At 36.9% G+C, this 27,983-nt stretch overlaps 3 protein-coding genes and 1 long non-coding RNA gene across 8 annotated transcripts; 3 read left to right on the top strand and 1 right to left on the bottom strand.

Moving 5' to 3' along the window:
- The first annotated feature begins 13 nt into the window (after positions 1-13).
- Positions 14-5,081, top strand: LOC124380974. The gene is made up of 8 exons (XM_046842346.1): positions 14-54; positions 337-350; positions 2,380-2,483; positions 2,599-2,946; positions 3,027-3,065; positions 3,151-3,264; positions 4,015-4,034; positions 4,717-5,081. Exons 3-8 carry the CDS (start codon positions 2,441-2,443, stop codon positions 4,825-4,827), a joined length of 675 nt encoding a protein of 224 aa, XP_046698302.1. The 5' UTR covers positions 14-54; positions 337-350; positions 2,380-2,440; the 3' UTR covers positions 4,828-5,081.
- LOC124380972 lies at positions 430-27,976 on the top strand. Of its 4 annotated transcripts, none has more exons than XM_046842340.1 (9): positions 430-863; positions 935-1,010; positions 1,131-1,270; positions 25,370-25,473; positions 25,599-25,946; positions 26,027-26,065; positions 26,163-26,276; positions 27,060-27,079; positions 27,806-27,976. In XM_046842340.1, the coding sequence occupies exons 4-9, from the start codon at positions 25,431-25,433 to the stop codon at positions 27,950-27,952; spliced, it is 711 nt and encodes a 236-aa protein (XP_046698296.1). In that variant the 5' UTR covers positions 430-863; positions 935-1,010; positions 1,131-1,270; positions 25,370-25,430; the 3' UTR covers positions 27,953-27,976. The 4 variants fall into 4 exon arrangements, with proteins under 4 accessions (XP_046698296.1, XP_046698297.1, XP_046698295.1 ...); XM_046842341.1 differs by having other exon boundaries at positions 1,105-1,270; XM_046842339.1 differs by lacking the exon at positions 935-1,010.
- On the top strand, positions 14,221-22,667 carry LOC124380965 (BOLA class I histocompatibility antigen, alpha chain BL3-7-like). 2 transcript variants are annotated; one of them, XM_046842323.1, is made up of 9 exons: positions 14,221-14,372; positions 14,453-14,539; positions 15,847-16,107; positions 20,281-20,535; positions 20,954-21,250; positions 21,347-21,448; positions 21,605-21,631; positions 21,735-21,804; positions 21,940-22,667. In XM_046842323.1, exons 2-8 carry the CDS (start codon positions 14,473-14,475, stop codon positions 21,767-21,769), a joined length of 1,044 nt encoding a protein of 347 aa, XP_046698279.1. In that variant the 5' UTR covers positions 14,221-14,372; positions 14,453-14,472; the 3' UTR covers positions 21,770-21,804; positions 21,940-22,667. The 2 variants fall into 2 exon arrangements, with proteins under 2 accessions (XP_046698279.1, XP_046698280.1); XM_046842324.1 differs by having other exon boundaries at positions 14,223-14,368.
- On the bottom strand, positions 21,359-23,550 carry LOC124380998. The gene is made up of 3 exons (XR_006924759.1): positions 22,725-23,550; positions 21,901-21,935; positions 21,359-21,428 (listed from the first exon to the last, which is right to left on the bottom strand). It is a non-coding gene; the product is annotated as an uncharacterized LOC124380998 (long non-coding RNA).
- Positions 27,977-27,983: the final 7 nt, after the last annotated feature.

Below are 27,983 nucleotides of genomic sequence, written 5' to 3'. Positions count from 1 at the left end.
TTTATAATATTGTTCTTGGTATTTTGCATTTGAAACCGGATATGTGTGGGTTTGTTTTGCCTTTGCCACCAGATGCCACCACTGGGCCCCTACTCCCTTATCCCCTACTCCCTAGCCCCTAGCTGTATAATGTCTCCCACCTGCTCCTCGTTAATGTTGTCTATTTAAGTTGCCCTTTGGCCTTGGCTGTGTTTGGTTTATTATATTTGTCTTCACCTTTGTTGCGGTACAGGTGTCATTGTAGTTGACCTTATTTTTGTTGTAGCTTCTTTCATGATCTTGTTCATGGTATTTGTCTGTCTTGATTCTTGCATTTGAAACCGGATGTGTGTGGGTTTTTGTTCTGTTTGGTGAGTGTATTTCTATATTGTTTTTTCTTTGTCTGCTGTTTTCTTGGGTTTTCTCAATTTTCCTTGCTTTTCTGTTCTCCCGAGTCTTCCCAAGTCTCCTGTCTACTCTAGGCTCCTGGCTTCTCTTCTGAGTTTTCCCTAGCCTCCTGGCTTCTCATGTTTTTTCCAGAGTCTTCCCTAGTCTCCTGTTTTTTTCCAAAGCCTCTGGTCTTCTTGAGTCCCTAGTTACCTCATCTTGAGTTTCTTTAACCTGTTTAGTCATTTCTAATTTGTATTTGTCTGGTTTATTTTGTATTGATAAACCCACTCTTCGGTTTATATTTTTGGGTCGCTTTTCTTGAGCTGTTTTGGACTTATTGTTTTCAGTAATTAATCATGCCATTGCACATCTCGAGTGTGTCTCTGTAGTTGGGTTTCAATGCCTCCCTGTGGCAGACTGCTAGTGTTTGCCACTCGCTCTAGAGACCCTGGTTCAAGACCTGCTCTCATGCCTGACACAGCTACTGTTAACAGGTGACTGTTATTTAATCTGATGAGTCCAAATGTCATTTTAATTTTGGTTCTGACCACCATAACTTTGTTAGACATAGAAGCAGTAAACAGAGTTCCAGAATGTGCTGTTCCCACTGCGAAGCATAGTGTTGCTTTGCTGGTGACATGGTTGGTGATTTAGTCAAAATTAAAGACACACTTAACCAACATGGCTACTACAGCATTTTATAGTGACATGCCATGTCATGTGTTTTACACTTAGTTGGACCATCATTTGTTTTCCAACAGGACATTGACCCCAAAGAGGTTATGTTCTGTAAGAGCTATTTATTTAAGAAGGAGAGTAATGAAGTACTGCATCAGATGACCTGGCCTTGGGATGATTTGGACTGGAGAGTGAAGAAATGCAGCCAATGACCACTCAACAGGAGACGAGCTCGTGAAGATGATTGAAATAATGCCAAGAGTCCAAACTTTTGACTGGTTTTATACCTTTTGATAAATACTTGGTTTAGTGATTTTTGTATCATCTGTAAACCAAGTTGGGATTGAAACCAAGTTCAAATATAAACTTATAAAATATATTTTTATACTAAATGATGGAATTAGCAGAGCTTCCAGAGTACTGCCTGCCTGAGATGGAAAGGAAACTTAATAGAAAGGAAAACATGTGCAAAGACATTAAGTTAATTAAAAAAAGTTCTGACTATCACTACTGTACACAGAAGAGTTTGAGTTTACAGAAAGTCTGTTCAGAGTTGAGGTAAATGCAGACTAGTACAGAGGGGCCATGTGTTTACTGTACAGAAAACCTCAGCCTGGGTGAAGGTTTACTTTTCAGCATGACAACTTGAAAAGTCTCATAGGAACATTAAAGATTCCTAAAATTCTTTAATTATTTTGTATGTTTAAATAAAAGGTCACTAGATGTTTCCTCTATGATACATTAGAGTCCTGAAACTTGTGATCTCACTGAATATTCAACCAATATACTGAGGAATTCCTTGAGTAAAAGTACAAATGTTTTTGCCTTCAAATGTACTTAAATATCCAAAGTACTATGATTTATTATGACTATAATGTTCAGCTGTAAAGACTCTAATGTGACTCTCAGCCCACTGATCTATTAATAGATTTATATAATTGAAGTCTATTAAAATGATCATGAACCCAATGGTGAGTCCGAGTCTGGAGCTTCATCATTTATTCCTCTCTAAATGTTCTGCTTGCTGTTGAAGTGATGCTGAACTGTATGTTGCTGATCAGTAGATACGACCAAGCGCCAATCAAGAGTGAACATCTAGTTCAATTTTTATTCGAATAAAAAGGGACGACTGATTTTGCAAAAGTACAGTGAAATACATAAAAAAGCCACTTCAGTACAGTAGCGAGTTACATTTACTTCCTAACTGTAGATGACTGCAAATCTTTTAAAATGTGAGGCGAGATCTACAGAGATGTTTATTTTCTGGTAGGCTTTTTTTTTTTGTTGCAAGTTGCTGTAGGCTACATAAATATCCATACCCTTTACACACAGATAAACCAGACGCAGATTTCCTCAGCAGATCATTTCTTCTTTGTCTCTCATCTAATACACAATGGCTCGTTTTCAGACTACGTTAGTGCTCCTCTGCACCATGGGTAAGTCCTAATCAGTGCTAATGAATGCAGTATTTGGTAAGTAAATGTAAAAAGTATAAATATATATTATTATAATCAATATTCAGTGTTATGAGTGTGTGTTCATGTGTTGCAGGTTTGTTCTCAGAGACTTTGTGCTATCTCACATTGGAGGCAGAAGTTGGAGGAAGTGTCACTATTTGGTGCCAACATGGGCAAACTCGTACAAATTCCATCTTCTGGTTCAAACACACCACTGATTCAGTTCCACTTCTTGTAGGGTGTAAAAAGTTTAGAACATCAGCTCCATCCCAAAGCTGTTACTTCTTTAATAACACTGAGCGCCTGGTGATGTCTGTTCAGCCCAAAAACACGTCTCTCACCATCACTGCACTGAACATCTCTGATACAGGACTGTATTACTGCAGCTCCATGGAATCCAACATACTGACTTTCAGAAACTCGACCTATTTACACGTCAAAGGTAAATTTCTATAAATTAAATAACTGCAATAAAAGTGAATTGGAAAATCTGAAGTTATTCAAATAATGTTTTATTTTCAGGAGTAAATAAAACTCAAGGTACTGGGAACAATGCAGCAGGTTTGCCTTTTTTTCCCCTCACAAAAGCTTCTACATTAAAATATGAAGCAGGTTTCATGTTCAATATGTGAAATTGTTCATCAAGGATACAGCTGTTCCTCTGTGATCTTCATGCTGAACACGGTGTTTGGTTCAGTAGTTGTGATTCTTCTCGGTGTCCTGATCTTCATCCTACTGAAGCACAGAAACACACATGGAGGTAAAATATAATTTCTCTACTACTACTACTAATAATAATAATTATGATTAATTATTATTAATGAATAATTATTATAACTATTAAAATATATAATCTCATATGCATAACTCATTACTTCAACCTGCTTTTTTTAACACACATTTCAACTGCACTTTAAATGTAAATGTAATGAGATAAAAACAATATTTAAATTTCACTTTGATTAAATGTAAATATTTTTATTAATTACAAACAATTTTAAAAATTAATTAAATAATTCATTTTTTTTTTACCCCAACTCTATATTATGTAACAAAGTGGTTATTGTCACTATCAGTCTTTAATGAGTATTAAACCAGTCCTGTTTTTATTTGTTTATTAGTAGCTCAATCATAATCTTTCAGAAGTTAGAAGTCAATGCTGCAAAGCAAATTATATTGATACAGATTTTACATCAACCACATTTAATAACTCAAGTTGCTATTTCCAGAAATTATTACATTTTTTTTAATCAGTGATTTTTATTTTTTTTTGTGATGAAGATAATTCTGTTAAAATCATTACATTACATTTAAAGAGTTATACATATATGCAATGCTGTACATTAACATTAATATTTACAATATGATGTATATAAAAATGCAAGTGTCAGGTAGCGAGTAAAAACCAGTTTAGTGCAATTTAAATAATAATAATAATAATAATAATAATATTTAAATTTCATTTAAATTTTGAATTGATAATAATAACTTGTCCAATGTTTTGTTTTAGGTGGTGAAGCAGATTATAAGGTAAATTCGAGATTAAACACACACACACACACACACACACACACACACACACACACACACACACACTGACCTCCAGATAAATGAACCCTGATTTAATTCACCCTGAGCAGAAACCTGAACAGACGTTATGAATTTATTCATGAAGCATTTTTATTTCTCAGTAAAAATCTTGTACATGGATACAAACAATACAAATTACTTTCCTGACATTGAATTTCAGTCATTACTCATTTTTCGTTTCTTGATCAGAACAGAAAATCGAGGATTTCTCATCTTTTGTGCAGTTTTTACAGGACAGATGTTTTTTTTTTTTTATAAACAAATTTAATCTAGCTATTAAAATATTCAGGTCATTATGTAAATACATACATATTTTCGCTCTTTATTAATCATCATGCTATTTCTCATTAATAATAATAATATTGACGATGTTTGAGTTATCGGGATTCGGATTAAAATTTCTGCTTAACTGACCGAACACTTATATTATATAACTAATAACTAATCATTTATTAAACTCTAATATTAATAATATATGAGAATTGAAACACAGGAACAATGAAATCCCACATGGTAAAAGAGAAAAACTTTGAGGTTTTAATGCTTAAACGTTTCTTCAGCATGAGGACTTTGTGGTCTCTACAGAAGATATGTTTATATTTATTCTTCTTTCTTCCTGCAGGTTGGTGACTCTGATATGATGCATTACTCTGCACTGCAGTTCTCTATGAAGAAAACAATAAGAACTAAGAGGCACAATGAAAAACAGAAACACATGTTGTATATTATTTAGTCGCACAGAAAACAGATCATCAGTTCTTTACTTAATGATACAGCAAGTGTTTCTGATGCTCTGTAGTTCACGGAACTATATCATTTGTAACATCACAGTTTTATAATATAATATAATAGAATAGAACAGGATGCACATGTACTTTTTTACTCTAATCTTTGTCTCAATTTGTAATCCAGTGTAATTTATTACTCAAATATAAAGAGATTTTTTGCTGTTTTTTAAGAAAATATCATTAGTGGTGGCTTTGAGAACATGGTGTTTGTGGTGTGTAGGAGTGTGTGTGTGTGGTGTGTAGGTGGTTTGTGTGTGTGACTGGTGTTAGCGATGTGCAATGGTGAGTTGGTGGTGTGTTATTGTGCGTGAGAGGTGTGTGAATGGTGTTAGAGGAGTGTGTGAGTGGTGTGTAAGTGTGTGTGAGTGATGTGTGAATGAACATAGATAGATAGATATTGTGGCATGTGGGGGTGTTTAACCAATACCAAATATGGCAGTAAATTGACTACGCCACCCTGGAAATGGGCCAGGGACCCAAAAGTACTAAAAAGCACGCAAATACGTAGTGGCTGAGACAGATATCAGACAACAGGAAATAGTTCACACAATTTATTCAGAACACATTAAAAATACATGATTCATTTTAATATGCAAAAATTTAAAAGAGTACAATAAATCACAACATCATTCATCCATGCACACTCTTGTTTTACCACTTCAGAACTGGGGAATTTGTCCTGCCTTTTAGCTAAACACAGCACGCACTCGTGTTCTCTCACAACACCACACCACAAACCCAATTGTGATCACTGCAAGTCGACAGCTGTACCACCACCACACACCGCAGACACTGGCTAGCACTGGTACCCCAATTCTGAAGGGAAAAGAACAACAACATTAGACAAATACACCAACTACACACATACAAACAGCACACTATGATTTATAAAAGAACGCTGCTGCCAAAGGAGTTAGCATCACCTGATAATAGCGGCTCTCCTTAACAATTATAGGCAGCACAAAAGCGTCATATAAAACATCACATTTACAAAACAAATCAAATCATACAAAAACCCCAAATAGGAGTTTACAAACCACAACTACAGAAAAACCACAAAAGAAAATCAAACAAACAAAGAACACAACAGGGTGACAATACAAAGATATACGATGCAAATACCCCACCTCAGTCAAAACCTTAAATACTCAACACGCTAAGTTTAACTGCGCTCTCACTAGCCGGAAGCGCTGTCAGTCCGGTCGCGAAGGCAATTCCCCCTTTGTAGAGATATGATAGTTAGTTCATATTACATGCATCCGTTAAAAGGCAGTGAAAAGCGGGTCAAGCCTGGACCAACATGAAGAAATAAACAACCCAATCTTTACAATCGCACTCCTTTTCATGCGTTCATTACTGCAGCTGCTCAGTAGTCAGTATCGATTATGCAGAAAGGACGCAAAGCTCAACGGCGCCCGAAAAGCCTGCTGCAACACCTCCGTGACACTGCCAATAGGACTCACGCCGCTCCGCACACTTGACGTGTACGAGTGGAAAGCTGACAAAGTGTCACTCAACACATCCGCAATGTTCCTCAGCCACACACTCGCAGACATAAACACGGCGCACAGGAAGTTACGTCACTTCCGAAACCCCAGATGACGCGCTTGGTGACGTGCGCTTGGTTGCCTGTCAATCTCATCCCCTTTTATACCCGTGGAACATACCATTTCCACACAAATAATCAAATTGGTTGATCGCATCACCACAATATAGAAGCTGTTTTTTTTTTACCACACTTTCATTAATTGTCTTTCAGAGTTTGGAGGTTTAATAATGTACAATGTTGAAAAGAATAAAAATAAAGTAGAAGGTGTTTCCAAACTTTTGACTGGTTCTATACCTTTTTATAAATACTTAGTTTAGTGATTTTTGTATCATCTGTAAACCAAGTTGGGATTGAAACCAACTTTCAAAAATAAACTATTATAAAATCTGTATTAATCCTAAATTAAGGAATTTGCAGAGCTTCCAGAGTCCTACCTGAAGATGGAAAAACATGATAGAAAGAAAAACATGTGCAAAGACATGAGAAAAAAAGTTCTGACTATCACTACTGTACACAAGAGTTAGAGTTTACAGAAAGTCTGTTCAGAGTTGAGGTAAATGCAGACTAGTACAGAGGGGCCATGTGTTTACTGTACAGAAAACCTCAGCCTGGGTGAAGGTTCACTTTTCAGCATGACAACTTAAAAAAGTCTCATACGAACATTAAAAATGACTTAATAAATGTAATTATTTTGTAAGTTTAAATAAAAAAAGGTCACTGGAAGTTTCCTCTATAAAACTGAAGAAATATGATGAATAAATGTATTTGATAAAAACCAGTAACGTAATAAGTTGTGTTGATTTTTGGAAAACGAATCCTTCATAATCTTGCACAAACACTTTAACAATCAATCCTGGATCAAACCAAAGACCCGGAGCTCATGATCTCACTGAATATTTAGCAAATATACTGAAGAAAATTCCTTGAGTAAAAGTACAAAAGTTTTTGCCTTCAAATGTACTTATGTATCCAAAGTGCTATGATTTATTATAACTATAATGTTCCTGTTATCATTTTAGTCACATGACTCTTCACTTATTGAACTCTATTGACTCGAATGTGACTCTCAGCACACTGATCTATTAATAGAATAATATTAATAACTCATACACTGATTGAAGTCTATTAAAATGATCATGAACCCAATGGCGAGTTGAAGCCTGGAGCGTCTTCATCATTTATTCCTCTCTAAATGTTCTGCTTGCTGTTGAACTCTTCCCTGATTGGTCGATTGCCACGTGTTTGACCAGTTCAGTTTTTATCCAAATAAAAAGGGGCGACTGATTTCGCAAAATGTAGCAAAAAGATATTTGACGATTTGACTAAAGTACAGATACGTGAAAAAGCCACTTCAGTACAGTAGCGAGTTACATTTACTTCCTAACTGTAGATGACTGCAGATGATCTTCTAAAATGTGAGGCGAGATCTACAGAGATGTTTATTTACTGGTAGGCTTTTTTTTTTTTTGTTGCAAGTTGCTGTAGGCTACATAAATATCCATACCCTTTACACACAGATAAACCAGACGCAGATTTCCTCAGCAGATCATTTCTTCTTTGTCTCTCATCTAATACACAATGGCTCGTTTTCAGACTACGTTAGTGCTCCTCTGCACCATGGGTAAGTCCTAATCAATGCTAATGAATGCAGTATTTGGTATGTAAAATGTAAAAAGTATAAATATATATTATTATAATCAATATGCAGTGTTATTAGTGTGTGTTCATGTGTTGCAGGTTTGTTCTCAGAGACTTTGTGCTCCTTCATGTTGGAAGCAGAAGTTGGAGAAAGTGTCACTATTTGGTGCCAACATGGCCAAACTCATACAAGTTCCATCTTCTGGTTCAAACACACCACTGATTCAGTTCCACTTCTTGTAGGGTGTAAAAAGTTTAGAACACCAGCTCCATCTGAAAGCTGTTACTTCTTTAATAACACCGAGCGCCTGGTGATGTCTGTTCAGCCCGAGAACACGTCTCTCACCATCACTGCACTGAACATCTCTGATACAGGACTGTATTACTGCAGCTCCATGGCAACGAGCAAACTGTCCTTCAGAAACTCGACCTATTTACACGTCAAAGGTAAATTTCTATAAATTTAAGACCTGCAATAAAAGTGAATTGGAAAATCTGAAGTTATTCAAATAATATTTCATTTTCAGGAGTGAATAAAGTTACTGAGAACAAAGTAGCAGGTTTGTCTTTTTTTTCCTCACAAAAGCTTCTGCACATTTCTACATTAAAATATGAAGCAGGTTTTGTGTTCAAGACGTGAAATTGTTCATCAAGGTTGCAGCTGTTCCTCTGTGATCTTCGTGCTGAACACGGTGTTTGGTTCAGTCGTTGTGATTCTTCTCGGTGTCCTGATCTTCATCCTGCTGAAGCACAGAAACACACATGAAGGTAAAATATTATTTCTCTACTACTACTACTACTAATAATAATAATAATTAAAATATTATATGCATAACTCAAAGTAAGCATAAGCTTTATTAAAAATTATTTTAAATAATAATTAAAATATTGAAAGTAAAATATTTTTATTAATTACAAATGAACAATTTTAACAATTAATATATATTATGTAACAAAGCGGTCATTGTCACTATCAGTCTGTAATGAGTATTAAACCAGTCCTTTTTTTTATTATTATTTAATTTTTTTTTTGAAAAATCACTTGTAGCTCATTCGTAATCATTCAGAAGTTAGAAGTCAATGCCACAAAGCAAATTATATTGAAACAGATTTCTACATCAACCACATTTAATAACTCGAGCTGCCATGTGCACAGATTTAAGTCACCAGATATTGTTTTAATTCCAGAAATTTTAATATTTTTTTTTTAATCCATGTTTTTTTTTTTTTGGGAGAAAGATAATTCTGTTAAAATTATTTCATCACATATAAAAAAGAGTTATACATATATGCAATGCTGTACATGAACATTAATATTTAGATGTATATAAAATTGCAGGTGTCAGGAAGCGAGTATAAACCAGTTTAGTGCAATTTACATAAAAATAATAATAATATTTACATTTTATTTTGAATTTGAATTTGAATTTTTGATTTTGAATTGATAATGATAACTTTTCTAATGTTTTGTTTTAGGTGTTGAAGCAGAAAATAAGGTAAATTCGAGATTAAACACACACACACACACACACACACACACACACACACACACACACACACACACAGATACTGACAACCAGATAAATGTTACTTATTTATTCATGAAGCGTTTTTATTTCTCAGTCAAAAAATGTTATACATAAATACAAACAATACAAATGATTTCCTTGCATTCTTATCGTTTCTTCTCTAAACTGCTGCGACCTTAATGAAGTTGCAAAGTTCATGACAAAACAATATTTTCCCCAAATATTTTTGGATTTTGTTCTTAGATAAAATGTTTTGATTTTAATTCTAAACCATGAAGCGTGTAGTTTTTTTAATCTGTAAAACCTGAAGAAAATTTGTTCTTCAGAATTGTGTAAAAGCTGCTTTCACCTTGTTCTGTTTCATATGTAGAACGCTTAAGCAGAAGATGATCTGAATTTCAGTCATTTCTCATTTTTCGTTTCTTGATCAGAACAGAAAATCGAGCATTTCTCATCTTTCGTGCAGTTTTTACAGGACAGATGTTTTTTTAATAAACAAATTTAATCTAGCTATTAAAATATTCAGGTAATTATTTAAATACATGCATATTTTCAATCTTCATTAATTATCAAGCTTTTTTTTCATTAATAATAATTTTGACCAGATTTTTTTGTCTACTCAACTGATCGAACACTTGCATTATATAACTAATATATATACTGTATATATAAGAACTGATAAACACAGGAACAATAAAATCACATGTGGTGAGAGAGGTTTTAATGCTTAAACATTTCTTCAGCATGACGACTTTGTGGCCTCTAAGGAACATTGCTCCATCTTTATTCTTTTTTCTTCCTGCAGGTTGCTGACTCTGATTTGGTGCATTACGCTGCACTGCAGTTCTCTACAAAGAAAACAAGAAGAACCAAGAGGCACAATGAAATGATAGAAAAACATGTTGTGTATTCTTCTGTCGCACAGAAAACAGATCATTAGTTTTTTACTTAATATGATACAGCAACCGATTCTGATGCTCTGTGGTTGAAGGAACTATATCATTTGTAACATCACAGTTTTAGAATAGAATAGAACAGGATGAATATTAGAACAGGAAATAGAACAGGAAAATATTTGTGGTGGCTTTGAGAACATGGTGTTAGTGGTGTGTAGGAGTGTGAGTGGCGTTAGTGGTATGTAAGTTTGTGGGGGTGGTGTTAGTAGTGTGTTAGTGGTGTAGGAGTGTGTGTGAGTAGTGTTAGTGGTGTGTAGGAGTCTGTGAGTGGTGGTGGTGGTGTGTAGGAGTGTGTTGGTGGTATATAAGTGTGTTAGTGGTGTGCAAGAGTGTGTGGTGTTAGTGGTGCGTAAGTGTGTGCATAGAGGTGAGCAATGGTGTGATGGTGTGTTGGTGGTGTGTGGGTATGTGAGTGGTGTGTGAATGGTGTTAATGGTGTGAAGGAGTGTGTGAGTGGCAGAGGTGGGAAGTAACGGAGTACAAATACTTTGTTACTGTACTTAAGTAGATTTTTCTGGTATCAGTTTTTTACTCCACTATTTATTTTTCAGACAACTTTGTACTTTTACTCATTACATTTTTACACAAATATCTGTACTTTTTACTTCTTACATTTTCAAAACCGGCTCGTTACTTTAGTTTTAATCCACTGATTTAGTGAAATATAATTTTTTTATTTTCACTGCACGCCAATTTCAGCCGATCAACCGATTTCCTGTTACTGCGTGTCTTTTTCACTCCGCTGGTGTATAAAGTCCTGACCCTCACTCTTTACGAAGAGAAGAATCAGCAGGCAGAAGGCAGTAAGAAGTTTGGGGTTAATGTGGATGAGACAGAGGGAGTCAGTGATTAAACATGACTGAGAACAGACACATTCCTGATCATCATCATCTTTTCTCTGCTTGTGTTCTGTATGTGGATCTTCAGCCTGGATACATTCATTAGGTAACAACATTTTTTATTCGTTTTGTATTAATATATATATTTGGCTGTCAAAATTAAAATTATTTTAAACGGCACTAAATGTTATTAACGCGCGATCAATTCAGAAAGCATTTCTGTTTTTACCATTTTTATAAACAAAAAAAATGTAAATACATAAATAAATAACTAAATATAAAAGAGGCGAAATTAAAACCTCCAGCAAAACATACACTTATTCACGACGTCCCTTCTTTACTTAGATATAAAATAAATAAATTAACTCCACCGAAAACTATTTTTAATCAGTAAACTTTTGTTTTATATCTGTGCCAAGTCTCAAATCAAACACCAAAATCCGCCATGTTTTACACAATTTACCCTCTGGGGGGCGTTTTGTGAGGTTTTTCCCTCATAATGGCGAAACGAACTTAAATTACTGTCTTTATTGATCGTACAGCTAAAAACAATACATCATTTAAATCTGTACAATGTTTTTGATTATATATAAAAGCTTCTTGACTTGAAGAGGTGCAGTTTCTCCGGTATCACCTCATTAACTGTCCGTGTGGAAACATAGCAAAGACTCTTAATGATGTCCACACGTCTCTGCACTGTTACAGCCTTTATTTAATCACTGTACATATGCTCACATACATATCACATGCTGTAAATATGATACATAGTTTATACATAGTGATACATATCTATCTATTTATCTATCTATCTATCTATCTATCTATCTATCTATCTATCTATCTATCTATCTATCTATCTATCTATCTATCTATCTATCTGTTGTGAGGTCCAGTTACAGTTTTTACCAATTGCTTACACACGTTTTCAAAACCAAGTCTCCTTTTTTCAAAACTCTACACACAATTCTCAAAACTGCACACACGAAATGCAAAATAGCTCACATCTCCTGCAACACTGCATTCAAAATGCCATAAACACGTGTCCGAATGAAGCATTTGCATCAAATAGCAAACACCTCTTTCATAATAATACATTTCTGGATATACCATGTAAACACTGCTGTTCTAAATCTAAAGCTCAAATCTAAGGCTTATATCTACAGTTAAATACAATGTTCTACAGTGAAAGTAATCTGCTGAGAGGGGGAACAAGTACACCAAGAACACCACTGCAATGTAGAAACAGAAAATATGTATTAGGCCAGAAATGACTGTTGTATACATTGGCATACAACAAAACAATAAACATGAAAACCAAAAGTATATTCTTTACAGTAAAATACAGTAAATTGTGTGTGTGAGGTCCTGGTCCAGGAATTGGCAGGGGGAGGGGGGGTGCAGTCCTCAGTGCTAAGCTTCATCTCTTCTCTGAGCTGGGTCTGCCCACAATACTTCGTCCACATCACAAGCTACGTTTTCTCCTGCCAAACTTCAAGGGAAGTATCTCCTAGCATGGCGTATCCAACCTTGAACAGAGGCAACCTCTCTGTCCCCACATGCGTCCTCCATTGCCTGGAGAAGTGGCATGCGGGCAATGGGTTGGCAATCATACACTTTTCAGCGCATGGCAAGAATTCCTCTATGGAATTTAGAAAAGGTGAATATGGGGGTAGGTACCAAACTACAAATTGTGGATGGGTGGTAAATTGTGGATGGGTTCTCATTTCTGAAGGTTCGAATTATGGACGCCACTGGAAATCGACTCAGGTTGGGCTGGACTCTCAGTCCAGCCTCTCTTATGGTCAAACCATGGTTGATTACATGATCAACAAGTGTTGCCCTGATTTTTTTAGAGATGGCTCTCTATCCTTCTCTTATTTGCCCTCGTCCTCTTCTTCTTCTTCTTCCCCTTCCTACTCCTCTTCCTACTCTTGCTCTCTGTTCATTGTTAGCATCCATTGTTCAAAACAGGTAATCTGATATTTGACCTATTGATAGGCCTATCTACACTACTGTAAAGTAAAGCAGTGATTGATTAGTGATCAATTAAGCAATTAGTGTTTCCAGATGTGTCTGTGTGACCTGGTGACTAAGTGTAGCATTTTGATTGGTTGTGTTTGGAAAAGGAAAGCAAGTCACTTCCTGATAGATCTTTGTGTTTTAGGTAGAGAATTGTGTGTAGTGTTTTGAAAAAAGTGTTTTATGCAGTTGAAAACTTAGTCTAAGGCTAAGAAATAGCTTATGGTTTTGAAGATTTGGCATGTAGTTTTGCACTTTGAGTGAGAGGTTTCAAAAATTGTGTGACATTAAAAGCTTTCGTGTGTAAGCAATTGGTAAAAACTGTAACCGCTAAAACAGGTAGAAGTAATAACTACTTTTTACTGAAGTACATGTCTGAGCCAGGACTTCTTTACCTTCACTTGAGTAAAAAAGTATAATCAGTACTTCAACTTTTACCCAAGTATTTTAAACCATGAGGATCTGTACTTCTACTTAAGTAATGGATGTGTGTACTTTTGCCACCTCTGGTGAGTGGTGTTAGTGGTGTGTTTGTGTGAGTGTTGTTATTGGTGTGTAAGTGTGTGTTAGTAGTGTGTGAATGGTTTTAGTGGTGTGTAGAAGTTTGTGAGTGGTGTATGAATGGTGTTAATTTTGAGTGTGTGTGTGTGGGTGTGTGAGTGATGGTGGTGTGTAAATGTGTGAGTGTTTGTGAGTGATAAGGGTGTTTCTAATGTGTACTGTCTACATCAGCAGTAAGTCGCTGTGTCACGTGACGGCAGGGCGCCCAATCACAGAGGAGCAGAAGTGCGACAGGAGCTGCATGTGCACACACTAGCGTGTCCTGCGTGTGTGTGTGTGTGTGTGTGTGTGTGTGTGTGTGTGTGTGTGTGTGTGTGTGTGTGTGTGTATATAAATAAAAGCAGTTTACTGATCATAGAGGAGAGAACTCTTAATTAAATGATCGATAAAATCAGGCAGGTAAAACTCGGGTTTAAGCTTTGAGGGATCTCCAAACCCCTGCAGTCCTGCTTGGTGATAAAACATTATTTCTCCATTAGGATCAGTGCAGCAGTGTGAGATGGAGGACTGGGATTTATTAAAGGTTCTGCTCTTTTTCACATGTTCTGTTCATCTTTCAGGAGCAGGTGGGTTTCTGCATGTGGAGAAACACACAACAGCAGGAAATTCGTGTTGTGTAAATGTGTGGCAGTAGTTTTCGAGTCTGAGTGAAAATATGTTTTATAATGAAACGGGTTTATCCCAGTCACTGCAGAAATATTTCCGTTTTTAAATGTGTATTACACATTTTAGCTGACAGGAAGAAGTTCTTGGTCTATGTGACGTTTTATTATGGAAGAAGAACAAATAAAAAAGGACAAATAAAAAAATACCGCAGCGACCATCATATTCCGTGGCCGGGAGATGGCGCTGATGTCCTTTTTTACAATAACAAATCCGAGGCAAATGGATTTGAGGTTGTGAGGTCATGTTAAATAGTCCAAATTTAAGTCCAAAGGTAAAATGCTACAAATGTCATTATTATAATTTATAATATTCATTATTAACCTCACCTTCCAAAAAAAAAAAAAAAATTCTGGAAACTGCTTTTGGTGTATTTTTGCATGGGTGTAATGAGATTTATGAGTTTAAACTTGCAAAGTAACCGGCTATATTTTGAAATAATGGAGCATAATAATGATGATAATGGTATCGATTCATGGAGAGCAAGGCTTTTTCTGCTTTCCTAAATACTTTTAGATTCACTGATGTATGTTTTAAAATATATTGTTCCATAAACCAGATTTGCAACACCTGAAGCATCTAGCAGGCGTACAATAATTTTGCAATTCTGCATTTTCATATCCTTTGATTGGACGTCAGAGAGCGAACGCGTCAAAGCTCGCAAGCACTCCACCATTTTCTGTAGGACATCATCACTGGCACTGACAGCATACAGGATGAGACTTCCCATTTCCTTATCAGTCACTGTATAGTGAAAAAGAGAGATACCAGAGGTGCTGGCATAGAATAAATATTTTAATAGGTTTCTTTTCTGATCAGAGAAGAATCACAGCACACAGAGTGGTGCATATGTTCTTCAGTTCTTCCCTTATTTGTGTTTTTACAAAAATATCCTGTAAACCTGGTACTCAAATCATAAAGATCTTATATCCACTGCACAGACATCATAGGAATGTGTGTAAAGAGAAATAAGGCGGCCCTGTTAATACTAACATGTACAAAATACATTGGGGCAAAAAAGTATTTAGTCAGCCACCAATTGTGCAAGTTCTCCCATTTAAAAAGATGAGAGACGCTCTTTGTTGGCAATGACAGAGATCAAACGTTTTCTGTAAGTCCCCACAAGGTTTTAACACACTGTTGCTGGTGTTTTCCTCTATGATTAGTAGTTAAAAAATAATAATTTACATGGTGTTTATTGTATTTACAGATACACATTCTCTGGAGTTCCAGTACATCATGCTCACCCCCCAATATACTGGTTTCCCAGAGTTCACTGCTGTGGGTCTGCTGGATGGAAAGCAGTTTATGTCCTACAGTAGCAGTGCGAGGAGGCTGATCCCAAAGGACTGGATAAAGAATAGTAATGATAAAAAGTACTGGAAGACTGAATCAGAGAACATGCAGGGATATCATGATGACTTTAACAACATGTTTACAAAAATAAAGAATCAGTTTGATCTCAGTAGAGGTGAGAATAAACATTTCTATTTTGTTTTATTGTTTTGCTATTGGTATTAATGACAGACTCTTATAAAGCCACATACCTGCTTGGTCTAAGAGCTGAACTGTGCCAGTGATTGGTGTGATGAGGTCTCTAAGATGTAAGATGGCGCTGGTCCATTTTTGGCCTTGTAGGCAAGCATTAGTGTTTTGAATCTAAAACATGCAGCTACTGAAAGCCAGTGGAAGAGTGCAGCACTGGGGTGGTGTGGGAGAACTTGGGCAGAATCGTGCAGCTGCATTTTGTAAAATTTGCAGTGGACGAATAGCATTCAGAGGAAGATCTGCCATCAGAAAGTTACAGTAGAAGAGACTGAACAAGCACCTGGGCAGCCTGTGTGGACAGAAATGGTTGAATACTTCGGATGTTGTAGAGAAGAAATCGACAGAAGTGAGCCACATTAGCAACATGTGAGAGACAGTTGGTTGTCCATAGTTACCCCAAGGTATGAGCAGTAGCTGAACGGGAGAGCAGAGAGTCATGAAGAGTTATTCGGAGAGCTTGACCTGGATATGAATCACGTGGGATGACCAGCAGTTATGTTTTGCTGGGGTTGAGTTTTAATTGATAAGCATTCATTCTTGAAGATATGTCTGTCAAGCATGCCAAGATCTGAGCGGAAGCTGTGGTATCTGAGGGAGGGAAAGAAAAGACGAGCTGAGTGTCATCTGCATAGCAGTGGTAAGAAAACCCATGTGAGGATATGACTTCACCAATGGAGTGGGTGTAGAGGGAGAAAAGGAGGAGACCAAATACCCAGCCTTGGACACCAGTGTTGAGTCTGCACGGTGCAGATGTGGATCCCCTCCATGTTACCGGGTATGAGCAACCTTCCAGGTAGGAAGCAAATCATTCCGCTTTGGAAACAAGTGTCCAATCACACCATGCTGACCATTTCCTGCCAGCACCACCAGCGTGAAGGACAGAGGAGCCAGGAGTGGATCTGATGTCGAGGTCGTAAAACCTGAAAAAGGTCAAAATGGTGGACCAGCCCGCAGCGTTGCATATGTCCCGCAGGGAAACTCCCACGGACCAGGCCGTAGAGGTCGCCATACTCCTGGTGGTATGAGCCTTGACTCCGAAAGGAGTGGGAAGACCAGAGGACTCATAACATGTGATAATGGCATCCATTATCCATCTGCTGATAGTCGGCTTATTCGCAGGTCAGAGCCAACCCTGTGGCAAACTGGTCCTGCAAGAACTCTAGAACTGAACCAACCGGGCAGTTGACTGCTGTACTGGTGGGGCTCACACCACATGGTAAATGCCTGCTATCTAGCAACATACGACCTCCTTGTGGGTGGAGCTCTGGAATGGAGGATGGTCTGAACTACCTCAGTAGAGAGACCAGCTGCTAGAAACTGTGCCTCCACAGAGGACTCGGCCACGTCTGCAGTCTGGGTCTCGGCCTCCGGCCCCAGTGGTGCATGGTAAGAGTGCTAGGCTGAAGAGGAGGACCCAATAATGGTAAGCTTCACCCCCGAAAGCACACCTCAGAAACCTCCTGTGAGCAGGAAGGATGGCTATATGGAAAAAGGTGTCCCTTAGATCTATCGTAACAAACCAAAAATCAAAACCAAATCAGATTTTATTTGTCACATACACATACATACAGGGTACGACATGCAGTGAAATGCTTATTACCACAGTCCAGCATGAGGAAATAGGATGGGGAAAAAAAATAATACAAAGAAAAAGAAGGCTGATAAATTGATAAATAAAGTATGAGTGTGGGCCAGTTTTTAGATCCTGGGTGTTTCCTGGTTTAAACTCCGAACGGCCTGCGGGAAAAGGGTCCTCCTCATTCTCTCTGTGTTCACTTTCAGGGAGCAGAAGCATTTCCCTGACTGCAAAAGAGAAAAGAGTCCATTAATGGGATTGCTGAGGTCCTTCATAATCTTCCTAGCTCTGGTCCAGCACTGCGTGCTGTAGATGTCCTGCAGGTTAGGGAACTCGGTGTGGATGATACGTTCAGCTGAACACACCACCCTCTGGAGGGCTCGCCTGTCCTGCATGGTGCTGTTCCCAAACCAGGAAGTGATGCTACCCGTCAGAACGCTCTCAATGGTGCAGGTGTAGAAAGTCTTTAGCACCTGAGAGGGTAGTTTAAAGTCCCTTGAGCGTTTTAGATGGTACAGACGCTGCCGGGCCTTCTTCTCCAGGGTGTTGCTGTGACGGGACCAAGACAGGTCTTGTGTGATGTGAACACCTAGGTACCGGAAACTGTCCACTCACTCCACTGGGGTCCTGCTGATGTTTAGCGGTTGGTATGACCTCTCCTGCTTCGTGCTGAAGTCCACGATCAACTCCTTAGTCTTGCTGACGTTCAGGAGAAGGTTGTTCTCCTGGCACCATCTCTCTAGGTTTTTAACCTCCTGGTGGTGGAATTGGATGTGGCCACACAGTCGTATTTGTACAGCGAGTACAGCAGGGGCTCAGAACACAAACCTGGGGAGCTCCAGTACTGAGGGTGGCTGAGTCCCAGGACCTCCAACTTAGAGGTGAGTGTGGAGGGAATTATGGTGTTAAATGCTGAACTGTAGTCCACGGACAACATCTTTGCATAACTCCCGTTTCTTTGGTCCAGGTGGCTCATCGTGGTGTGGAGGAGATGAGCAATGGCGTCCTCAGTAGAGCGGTTCTGACGGTACCCAAACTGTAATGGGTCCAGTGTGTCTGGTAGTGATGCAGCTCAAAGCACTTTATCACTACTGAGGTCAAAGCTACAGGGCGATAGTCATTGAGGCAGGCGGGCTGGGGTTTCTTCGGGACAGGAACAATTTAGTCAGGAGTGCATGGTAAGATGCAAGGTCTACATCGAGTTGTGATTTTTATCCACTTCCTCTCTGCTGATCTGAATTCTTGTTGATTGCTGCACAGAACTTCTGACAGCCATGGTGTGGGACAAGAAGTCATCTTGGGTTTTGTAGTCAAGTGACAAAGGAGGTCAATGGTTGAGGAAAGAGAGGAGAGGAAGGATTCAGTAGCAAAGTCCAAGGGTAGAGAGTAAAGGATTCAGGCTCAGGAAGAGATGAAAAATTACAGGAGGGAGAGATGGAGTGAAGGTTAGGACGAATAAGATAGACATGTAAATTGTTTTTAGGTAGAATAGGAAGAGCGATTGAAAAGGAAACCAGGTGATGATTAGAAATTTGAAATGGAATGTCTGTATCTGGGATAGGATGAGTGAAAACCAGGTCCAGGACATTTCCTCCCTTGTGTGTTGGAGGGCAGCTGTTAAATGTCAAGTAAAAGGTATTCAGAAAAGTCAGGAGAAAAGATGACTGAAATTTGTCAGATAGGAGGTTGAAGTCACCAAGAACTGTCAGAGGGATGCTGTCAGAAGGGAAAGTATGGAGGAGTGTGTCCATCTCTTCTAGGAATTCTCCAAGGGGACCAGGAGGGCGGTAGATGACAATGATGAAGAGGCTGAATGGAGAGGTAACTGAAACTGCATGGGATTCAAAAGAAGACAAGGTTAGATGAGACAAAGGGAGCGGTATGAAACACCATTCGTGACAACAGTAAACCTGTACCACCACCACTACCGGTTTCAGCTGGTGTAGCAGTGTTCTGTGGGGATATCCAGGTCTCAGTAAGTACCAGAAAGTCGAAGGTTTAGTGAGAAGCCAAGGCTGTGATAAAGTCAGCTTTCCTTACAGCAGACTGGCAATTCCAGAGCCCACCTACCACCACTGTTTGAGATTGAGCCAACAGAGAATGATAGATGAGGTTACTGGGAATGTGACCTCTGTTCTGTGGAACACCTGTGTCTGTACGAGGTGACCAAAGAGATGGGTTCAAGAAAGAACATTAAAGAACAATATATGAACTGATAAACACTAAGTGTTACTATTCTTAGGGGGGTTCCCTACAACTGCTACAATGTCTGTAGCGGAGCACCTTCAATATAAGTAAGTAAGCCCTGCCCACAATTGACACCCCAAGTTAGACTGAAACTACCCTTGATTAATCACCTGATAGAGCAAATAAGCACAGACCAACACTCCACAATCAACTAAATTGCGTAGATATACACAGTTAGAATCCTACTTTAACGAAAAATGATTGTCAGTGTAGACTGTCAGAATACGATATTAGTAGTAATATTTACGAATTGTGTGTGTCTCTCTTTAAAAGGTCACACACTACAGAGGATGTACGGCTGTGAAAGTGATGATGACGTCATCACTAGACGATACGATCACTATGGTTTTGATGGAGAAGATTTTATCAGTCTGAATGTAGAAAATGGAACCTGGACTGCAGTTAAACCTCAAGCTGAGATTCTCAAACACAACTGGAAGTCTAATGGTTACATTACATACTGGAAGAACTTCCTGAAGCATAAGTGTGTTGATTGGTTAAAAACGTTTGTGACTGTGGAAAAAAAAGGTAAACAGTGTGTTCTGCTCTGATACTGTAACACACTAATAACACACTTTCACTACACACAGATACTGTAAACACAAACCATGAAACTTTAACACGTGAACCTGATCCTTTATTAAATATTAATTATATTCATCATAAACTACAGTTTTCATCACAACCAGAGTGTAAATCATTTCTACACAATAAATGCTGCAGTCTTTAATGTGTAAACCTCCATCTTTATAACCTTCTACATCACACAGACCTTTCACACATTTATTCATATTTTTACTCTTTTATAGAAACACATGCTGATCTCCTACATTTCTCATAATTGTTTTGAGGAAAGACCAGATAATCTGCAGCAATGAATACAAAGTTTTCCTTCTCAATAAATGAATAAATCTAACAATGTGGTTTAATGTTCATGTCTCTGCAGTTCGTCCTAAAACGTCACTTTTCCAAAAAGAAGCTTCTTCTCCAGAGGTGGTGTGTCATGCTACAGGTTTCTTCCCCAAATCAATGACGATCTCCTGGAAGAAGGACGGAGAGGACGTGCATAAGGACATGGATCTCAGAGAGACGTTACCCAACCAGGATGGAAGCTTCCAGAAGAGGAGCAGTCTGAAAGTCTCAGCTGAGGAGCTGCAGAAACACATCTACACCTGTGTGATTGAGCACAGCAGCTTGGAGAAGGGTTTAGTGCTGCCTGTGAGCGAGAGACGAATCCTGAGAGGTCGGAGAAACACTTTCCTATAAATCTACACATTTACAGAGTGAACACTGATTTACTGATGCAGCAGATAATAAACACTCTGTGATGATTTAACAGATGGAGGACAGATTGGGATCATCGTTGGTGTAGTCGTGACTCTCCTTGTTCTCGTTGCTGTTGTTGTTGCTGGAATTTTGATCTGGAAGAAGAAGAACTCTGGTGAGTGGATAAAGGAAACGTTACGTTTACGGAAAACAGATTTTTAATTCTAGAAGAAGAATTTAATGAATATTTTACATATATTTAGACACAATAATCTGATTCTGAATAAACAGAGATTTAATAATAACTGTGTGATCATCATCTGTGTTTCAGAATTCAAATCCGTTCCACCCAGAGACTGTAAGTGAAACTTTATGATCCATAAATGATGTTTAAATCCACTACAGTGTTTATGTGCTGCAGTGTTTTGATTTCACGTTGTGATGATTTGAATGTTTTACAGCCTCTGAAGAAGATTCTTTCCTCAATACCTCCTAAAGTGTGAGAGTGTGTGATCCTGCTGCAGTGAGAGAGTAAGACATGATGATGTTTACACTGTAATCTGGAATATAAATCTGTGTGTGGAGGAAAAATCCTGCAGAAGAGTCTGTGCTAATATTAAATCTCACCTCAGAGCTCAAACTCTTTCTGTCTGTCTGTTTTTCTAGGAGAGAGAAGATGGAGATGAAAGAGTTAAATTGACATTATAGCAACATGAACATCAGGAACACATCAGGACAAACTGCACTGGTCACTCTGGATGAGGGCATCTGGAAAATGCCAGTTCATTACCTCAGAGTGATGGAACTCTAATGAAATGAAGTCTCATTCAATCAACTATGGTTTGGAAGCAGCAATGAGACATCAGTCATCATTCCTGACTAAAGGGAACATGACTGGAATTATCTTCCAGAGAGACATCTGTCTAGACGATCATATCTCTTCATTATTTGAGTGACACCAATAATATGAGACCTTTATATATATTTAGTCCAAGACTTTGTTTACATTCCTGCTTGAGTTCCAGTTTAGTTGAGTTCCCGGTTATTGTCCTCACACTGTGCATATAATGTGATGTAAAATGGTATTTATAATATATAATATAATATAATATAATATAATATAATATAATATAATATAATATAATATAATATTATATAATAGGATGCTCAGTTTATAATCCAGTGTAATTTAATATAAAAATATAAAGAGGTTGTTTTTTGGTTCTAAGAAAATATCATATGTAATGGCTTTGAGAATATAATAATGATTATAGTATTTTTTTTAATACACTATAAGATATTGAAAATGATATTTATCCAATAGAGGGAATTCAATCATTTTTTAATGAAATTCATTATTTATTTGATGAGCTGCTGGTTACAAATGGAAACTCTGGAAAATTGCAATAATTTCTAATATTGATGGAGATTTTTATTTTGATCTCACACACCTTCCTGTAATGGAGAGCAGAGTGTCACCGGTTATGACGTGAACTTTTATGTTCTCTTATTCATGTTTTTTATTGTATAAGTTGGTGTTTTTGCCCGAATAGTCTTCTTACACATACTGCAGTTTTCAGGTATAAAATATTCCCACATGATGTATGATCTCCTCTGTGTCACATCATCTATCTCAGGATTTAAAGGTTGCTTTATTTGCATGTGAAATATAAACAATCATATTGCTAAAGCTTGGCTGGAGAATTATTCAACAAAATCAACAGTAAAAGTGGAAAAAATTGAAATAAAATTCAGTATGTAACTATGGTGTGTTAGTGATGTGTTAGTGTGTGAGTGGTGTTACTGGTGTGTGTGAGTGATGTTACTGGTTCCGCGTTAAGTCGCTGAGTCACATGACGGCAGGGCGCCCAATCACAGAGGAGCAGCGTGTGTCGGCACAATGTGACAGGAGCTGCGCATGCGCACACAGTAGCGTGTCCTGTGTAAATAAATAGGAGCAGTTTACTGATCATAGAGAATAGAAATGGTTTAAGCTTTAAAGTGATCTCCAAACCCCTGCAGTCCTGCTTGGTGATAAAACATTAACTAAATAATTGTTGTGTAAATGTGTGGCAGCAGTTTTCGAGTCTCAGTGAAAATTAGTTTTATACTGAAACGGGTTTATCCGAGTCACTGCAGAAATATTTCAGATTTTAAATGTGTATTACACATTTTAGCTGACAGGTAGAGGTTCTTGTTTCATGTGACGTTTTATTATGGAAGAATAACAAATAAAAAAAGACAAATAAAAAATACCGCAGTCACCATCATATTCCGTGGCCGGGAGATGGCGCTGATGTCCTTTTTTACAATAACAAATTCGAGGCAGGTGGATTTCCTAAGGTTGAATGCTACGCATTCCATTACTGTATTATTATTTATATTATTCATTATTAATTCCCCCTTGCAAAAAAAAAAAATCTGGAAACTCTAGTGGGACTGCTTATGATGTATTTTTGCATGGGTGTAATGATATTTATGAGGTTAAACTGCAAAATAACCAACTATATTTTGAAATAACGCCACATAATGATGATTATGGTATCGATTCAGGGCAAGAAAGGCTTTTTCTGCTTTGCAAAATGCTTTGGGGTTTTACTGATTGATGTTTTATTATATATTTTTCCATAAATATCTTAAATCATTCCAGATAGTCTGCCGAGAGGACGCTGTAGTGTAAAAAGTGTGTTGCTTAAAGCTGTTGCTTAACCAATCAGATTGTCAACACCGGGGCCATCTAGCAGGCGTACAATCATTTTCTGTTACAGGATCCTTTTTTCAAGTTGTAGAACATCGCCACTGGCAGCTATTAACAGCATACAGAACGAGACTTCCCATTTCCTCATCAGTCACTGTAAAAAATAAATAAATAAAATATTTATTCTAACACAAATGAACATTTGAGATCTACAACAATAATAATTAGTCACTTGATTTTGACGCAACATATAAAACTGCAGACTCCCTGATCAGTGCCCTGTGCAGTGGATATGGAAGCTGATTGAGACACACCACCTGATTACACACCTTTTACCTGATTCCTGATGTTAGTAATGAGATGATCATGTGTGTTACTAAAAGTGTACATTTTTCCAGTCCCACACTCCCTGCAGTACATCTACACTGCTATCATACCAACTTTAAACTGCACAGCTGTTGGTCTGGTTAATGGAGAGCAGATTGTGTACTACGACAGCAACACCAAGAAAATGATCACAAAGACAGAGTGGGTGAAGAAGATCAAATCTGATGGAAAAAAAAGTTCTGACTATTACTACTGTACACAGAAGAGTTTGTTTACACAAAGTCTGTTCAGAGTTGAGGAAAAATGCAGACAAGTACAGAGGGGCCATGTGTTTACTGTACAGAAAACCTTAGCCTGGGTGAAGGTTCACTTTTCAGCATGACAACTTGAAAAAAAGTCTCATAGGAACATAAAAAATTCCTAAAATTTTTTTTTTTGTAAGTTTAAATAAAAGGTCACTAGACGTTTTTTCTATAATACATTAGAGTCCTGGAGCTCATGATCTCACTGAATATTCAACAAATATACTGAGGAATTTCTTGAGTAAAACTACAAATGTTTTTGCCTTCAAATGTACTTAAATATCCAAAGTACTATGATTTATTATGACTAAAATGTTCTGCTGTAAAGACTCTAATGTGACTCTCAGCCCACTGATCTATTAATAAAATGATATTAATGACTGAAACAATGATAGAAGTCTATTAAAATGATCATAAACCCAATGGCGAGTTCAAATCTGGAGTTTCTTCATTTATTCCTCTCTAAATGTTATGCATGCTGTTGAAGTGATGCTGAACTGTATGTTGGTGATCAGTAGATACCACCAAGCGCCAATCAAAACAGAGTAAACATCTTTTTGCTCATTTTTGACCAGTTAATTTTTTATTCAAATAAAAAGGGACGACTGATTTCGCAAAAAATGTAAAAAGTAAAAGATTTAACTAAAGTACAGTGAAATAGGTGAAAAAGCTACTTAAGATCTACAGAGATGATGTTTATTTTCCGGTAGGCTTTTTTTTGTTGCAAGTTGCTGTAGGCTACATAAATATCCATACCCTTTACACACAGATAAACCAGATGCAGATTTCCTCAGCAGATCATTTCTTCTTTGTCTCTCATCTAATACACAATGGCTCGTTTTCAACCTACGTTAGTGCTCCTCTGCACCATGGGTAAGTCCTAATCAATGCTTATAAATGCGGTATTTGGTAAATTAAATGTAAAATATAAGGAAAAAAGTATTTATAAATATTATGTGCAATATTCAGTGTTATGAGTGTGTGTTCATGTGTTGCAGGTTTGTTCTCAGAGACTTTGTGCTCTTTCATGTTGGAAGCAGAAGTTGGAGAAAGTGTCACTATTTGGTGCCAACATGGCCAAACTGTAACAACTTTCATCCTCTGGTTCAAACACACCACTGATTCAGTTCCACTTCTTGTAGGGTGTAAAAAGTTTAGAACATTAACTCCATCTGAAAACTGTTACTTCTATAAAGACACCGAGCGCCTGGTGATGTCTGTTCAGCCCGAGACCACGTCTCTCACCATCACTGCACTGAACGTCTCTGATACAGGACTGTATTACTGCAGCTCCATGGCAATGAGCAAACTGTCCTTCAGAAACTCGACCTATTTACACGTCAAAGGTAAATTTCTATAAATTAAATAACTGCAATAAAAGTGAATTGGAAAATCTGACTTTATTCAAATAATATTTCATTTTCAGGAGTAAATAAAACTCAAGTTACTGAGAACAAAGTAGCAGGTTTGTCTTTTTTTTTTCCTCACAAAAGCTTCTGGACATTTCTACATTAAAATATGAAGCAGGTTTTGTGTTTAAAATGTGAAATTTTTTCATCTAGGTTACAGCTGTTCCTCTGTGATCTTCATGCTGAACACGGTGTTTGGTTCAGTCGTTGGGATTCTTCTCGGTGTCCTGATTTTCATCCTGCTGAAGCACAGAAACACACATGGAGGTAAAATATTATTTCTCTATTACTATCACTACTACTAATAATAATTATAATAATAATAATAATAATGAATAATTATTATAACTATTAAAATATATAATCTCATATGCATAACTCATTACTTCAACCTGCTTTTTTTTTTAACACACATTTCAACTGCACATTAAATGATCTAAATGAGATTTAAAAAAAAAATTAATTTTACTTTAATTAAATTTAAATATTTGTATTAATTACAAACAATTAATAATTTTTTTTTTTTTTTACCCCAACTCTATATTATGTAACAAAGCGGTCATTGTCACGATCAGTCTGTAATGAGTATTAAACCAGTCCTGTTTTTATTTGTTTATTATTTTTATTTTTTTGTCCAAATAATCACTAGTAGCTCAATCATAATCTTTCAGAAGTTAGACGTCAATGCCACAAAGCAAATTATATTGAAACAGATTTCTACATCAACCACATTTAATAACTCAAGCTGCTATTTCCAGAAATTTTTATTACATTTTTTTTTAATCCATGATTTTTTTTTGTGATGAAGATAATTACTGTTAAAATCATTACATTACATTTAAAGAGTTATACATATATGCAATGCTGTACATTAACATTAATATTTACAATATGATGTATATAAAAATGCAAGTGTCAGGTAGCGAGTAAAAACCAGTTTAGTGCAATTTAAATAATAATAATAATAATAATAATAATATTGAAATTTGAATTTAAATTGAATTTTGATTTAGAATTGATAATAATAACTTGTCCAATGTTTTGTTATAGGTGTTGAAGCAGAAAATAAGGTAAATTCGAGATCACACACACACACACACACACACACACACACACACACACACACACACACACACACACACACACAGACAGACCTCCAGATAAATGAACCCTGATTTAATTCACCCTGAGCAGAAACCTGAACAGACGTTACAAATTTATTCATAAAGCATTTTTATTTCTCAGTAAAAATCTGTACATGAATACAAACAATACAAATTACTTTCCTGATATTGAATTTCAGTCATTACTCATTTTTCGTTTCACGATCAGAACAGAAAATCGAGGATTTCTCATCTTTTGTGCAGTTTTTACAGGACAGATGTTTTTTTTTTTTAAATAAACAAATTTAGTCTAGCTATTAAAATATTCAGGTCATTATTTAAATACATGCATATTTTTACTCTATTAATTATCACGCTTTTTCTCAATAATAATAATAATAATAATAATAATAATAATAATAATCATATTGACCAGATGTTTTTGAGTTATCAAGGTTCCAATTAAAATTTCTACTTAACTGACGGAACACTTATATTATATAACTAATAACTAATCATTTATTAAACCCCAAAAATAATAATATATGAGAACTAATAAACACAGGAACAATGAAATCCCACATGGTAAAAGAGAAAAACTTTGAGGTTTTAATGCTTAAACTTTCTTCAGCATGAGGACTTTGTGGTCTCTACAGAAGATATGTTTATATTTATTCTTCTTTCTTCCTGCAGGTTGGTGACTCTGATATGATGCATTACTCTGCACTGCAGTTCTCTACAAAGAAAACAATAAGAACCAAGAAGCACAATGAAAAAACGGAAACACATGTTGTATATTATTTAGTCGCACAGAAAACCGATCATCAGTTCTTTACTTAATGATACAGCAAGTGTTTCTGATGCTCTGTAG

This window comes from Silurus meridionalis, chromosome 27 (genome assembly GCF_014805685.1).
Source record: "Silurus meridionalis isolate SWU-2019-XX chromosome 27, ASM1480568v1, whole genome shotgun sequence".
Taxonomy (NCBI): Eukaryota; Metazoa; Chordata; class Actinopteri; order Siluriformes; family Siluridae; genus Silurus; species Silurus meridionalis.
This window is presented reverse-complemented; position numbering and strand designations above follow the sequence as displayed.

What these genes read in the sequence shown, in the direction of transcription:
- LOC124380974 (XM_046842346.1), top strand. Translation starts at nt 2,441, where the DNA reads ATGGCTCGTTTTCAGACTACGTTAGTGCTCCTCTGCACCATGG. An exon ending in AGTGCTCCTCTGCACCATGG is followed by an intron (nt 2,484 to 2,598) that starts GTAAGTCCTAAT and finishes CATGTGTTGCAG; the next exon opens with GTTTGTTCTCAGAGACTTTG. An exon ending in TACTGGGAACAATGCAGCAG is followed by an intron (nt 3,066 to 3,150) that starts GTTTGCCTTTTT and finishes TTGTTCATCAAG; the next exon opens with GATACAGCTGTTCCTCTGTG.
- LOC124380965 (XM_046842323.1), top strand. Translation starts at nt 14,473, where the DNA reads ATGGAGGACTGGGATTTATTAAAGGTTCTGCTCTTTTTCACATGTTCT. An exon ending in TCAGTTTGATCTCAGTAGAG is followed by an intron (nt 16,108 to 20,280) that starts GTGAGAATAAAC and finishes TCTCTTTAAAAG; the next exon opens with GTCACACACTACAGAGGATG. An exon ending in ATCCGTTCCACCCAGAGACT is followed by an intron (nt 21,632 to 21,734) that starts GTAAGTGAAACT and finishes AATGTTTTACAG; the next exon opens with CCTCTGAAGAAGATTCTTTC.
- LOC124380972 (XM_046842339.1), top strand. Translation starts at nt 25,431, where the DNA reads ATGGCTCGTTTTCAACCTACGTTAGTGCTCCTCTGCACCATGG. An exon ending in AGTGCTCCTCTGCACCATGG is followed by an intron (nt 25,474 to 25,598) that starts GTAAGTCCTAAT and finishes CATGTGTTGCAG; the next exon opens with GTTTGTTCTCAGAGACTTTG. An exon ending in GACCTATTTACACGTCAAAG is followed by an intron (nt 25,947 to 26,026) that starts GTAAATTTCTAT and finishes TTTCATTTTCAG; the next exon opens with GAGTAAATAAAACTCAAGTT.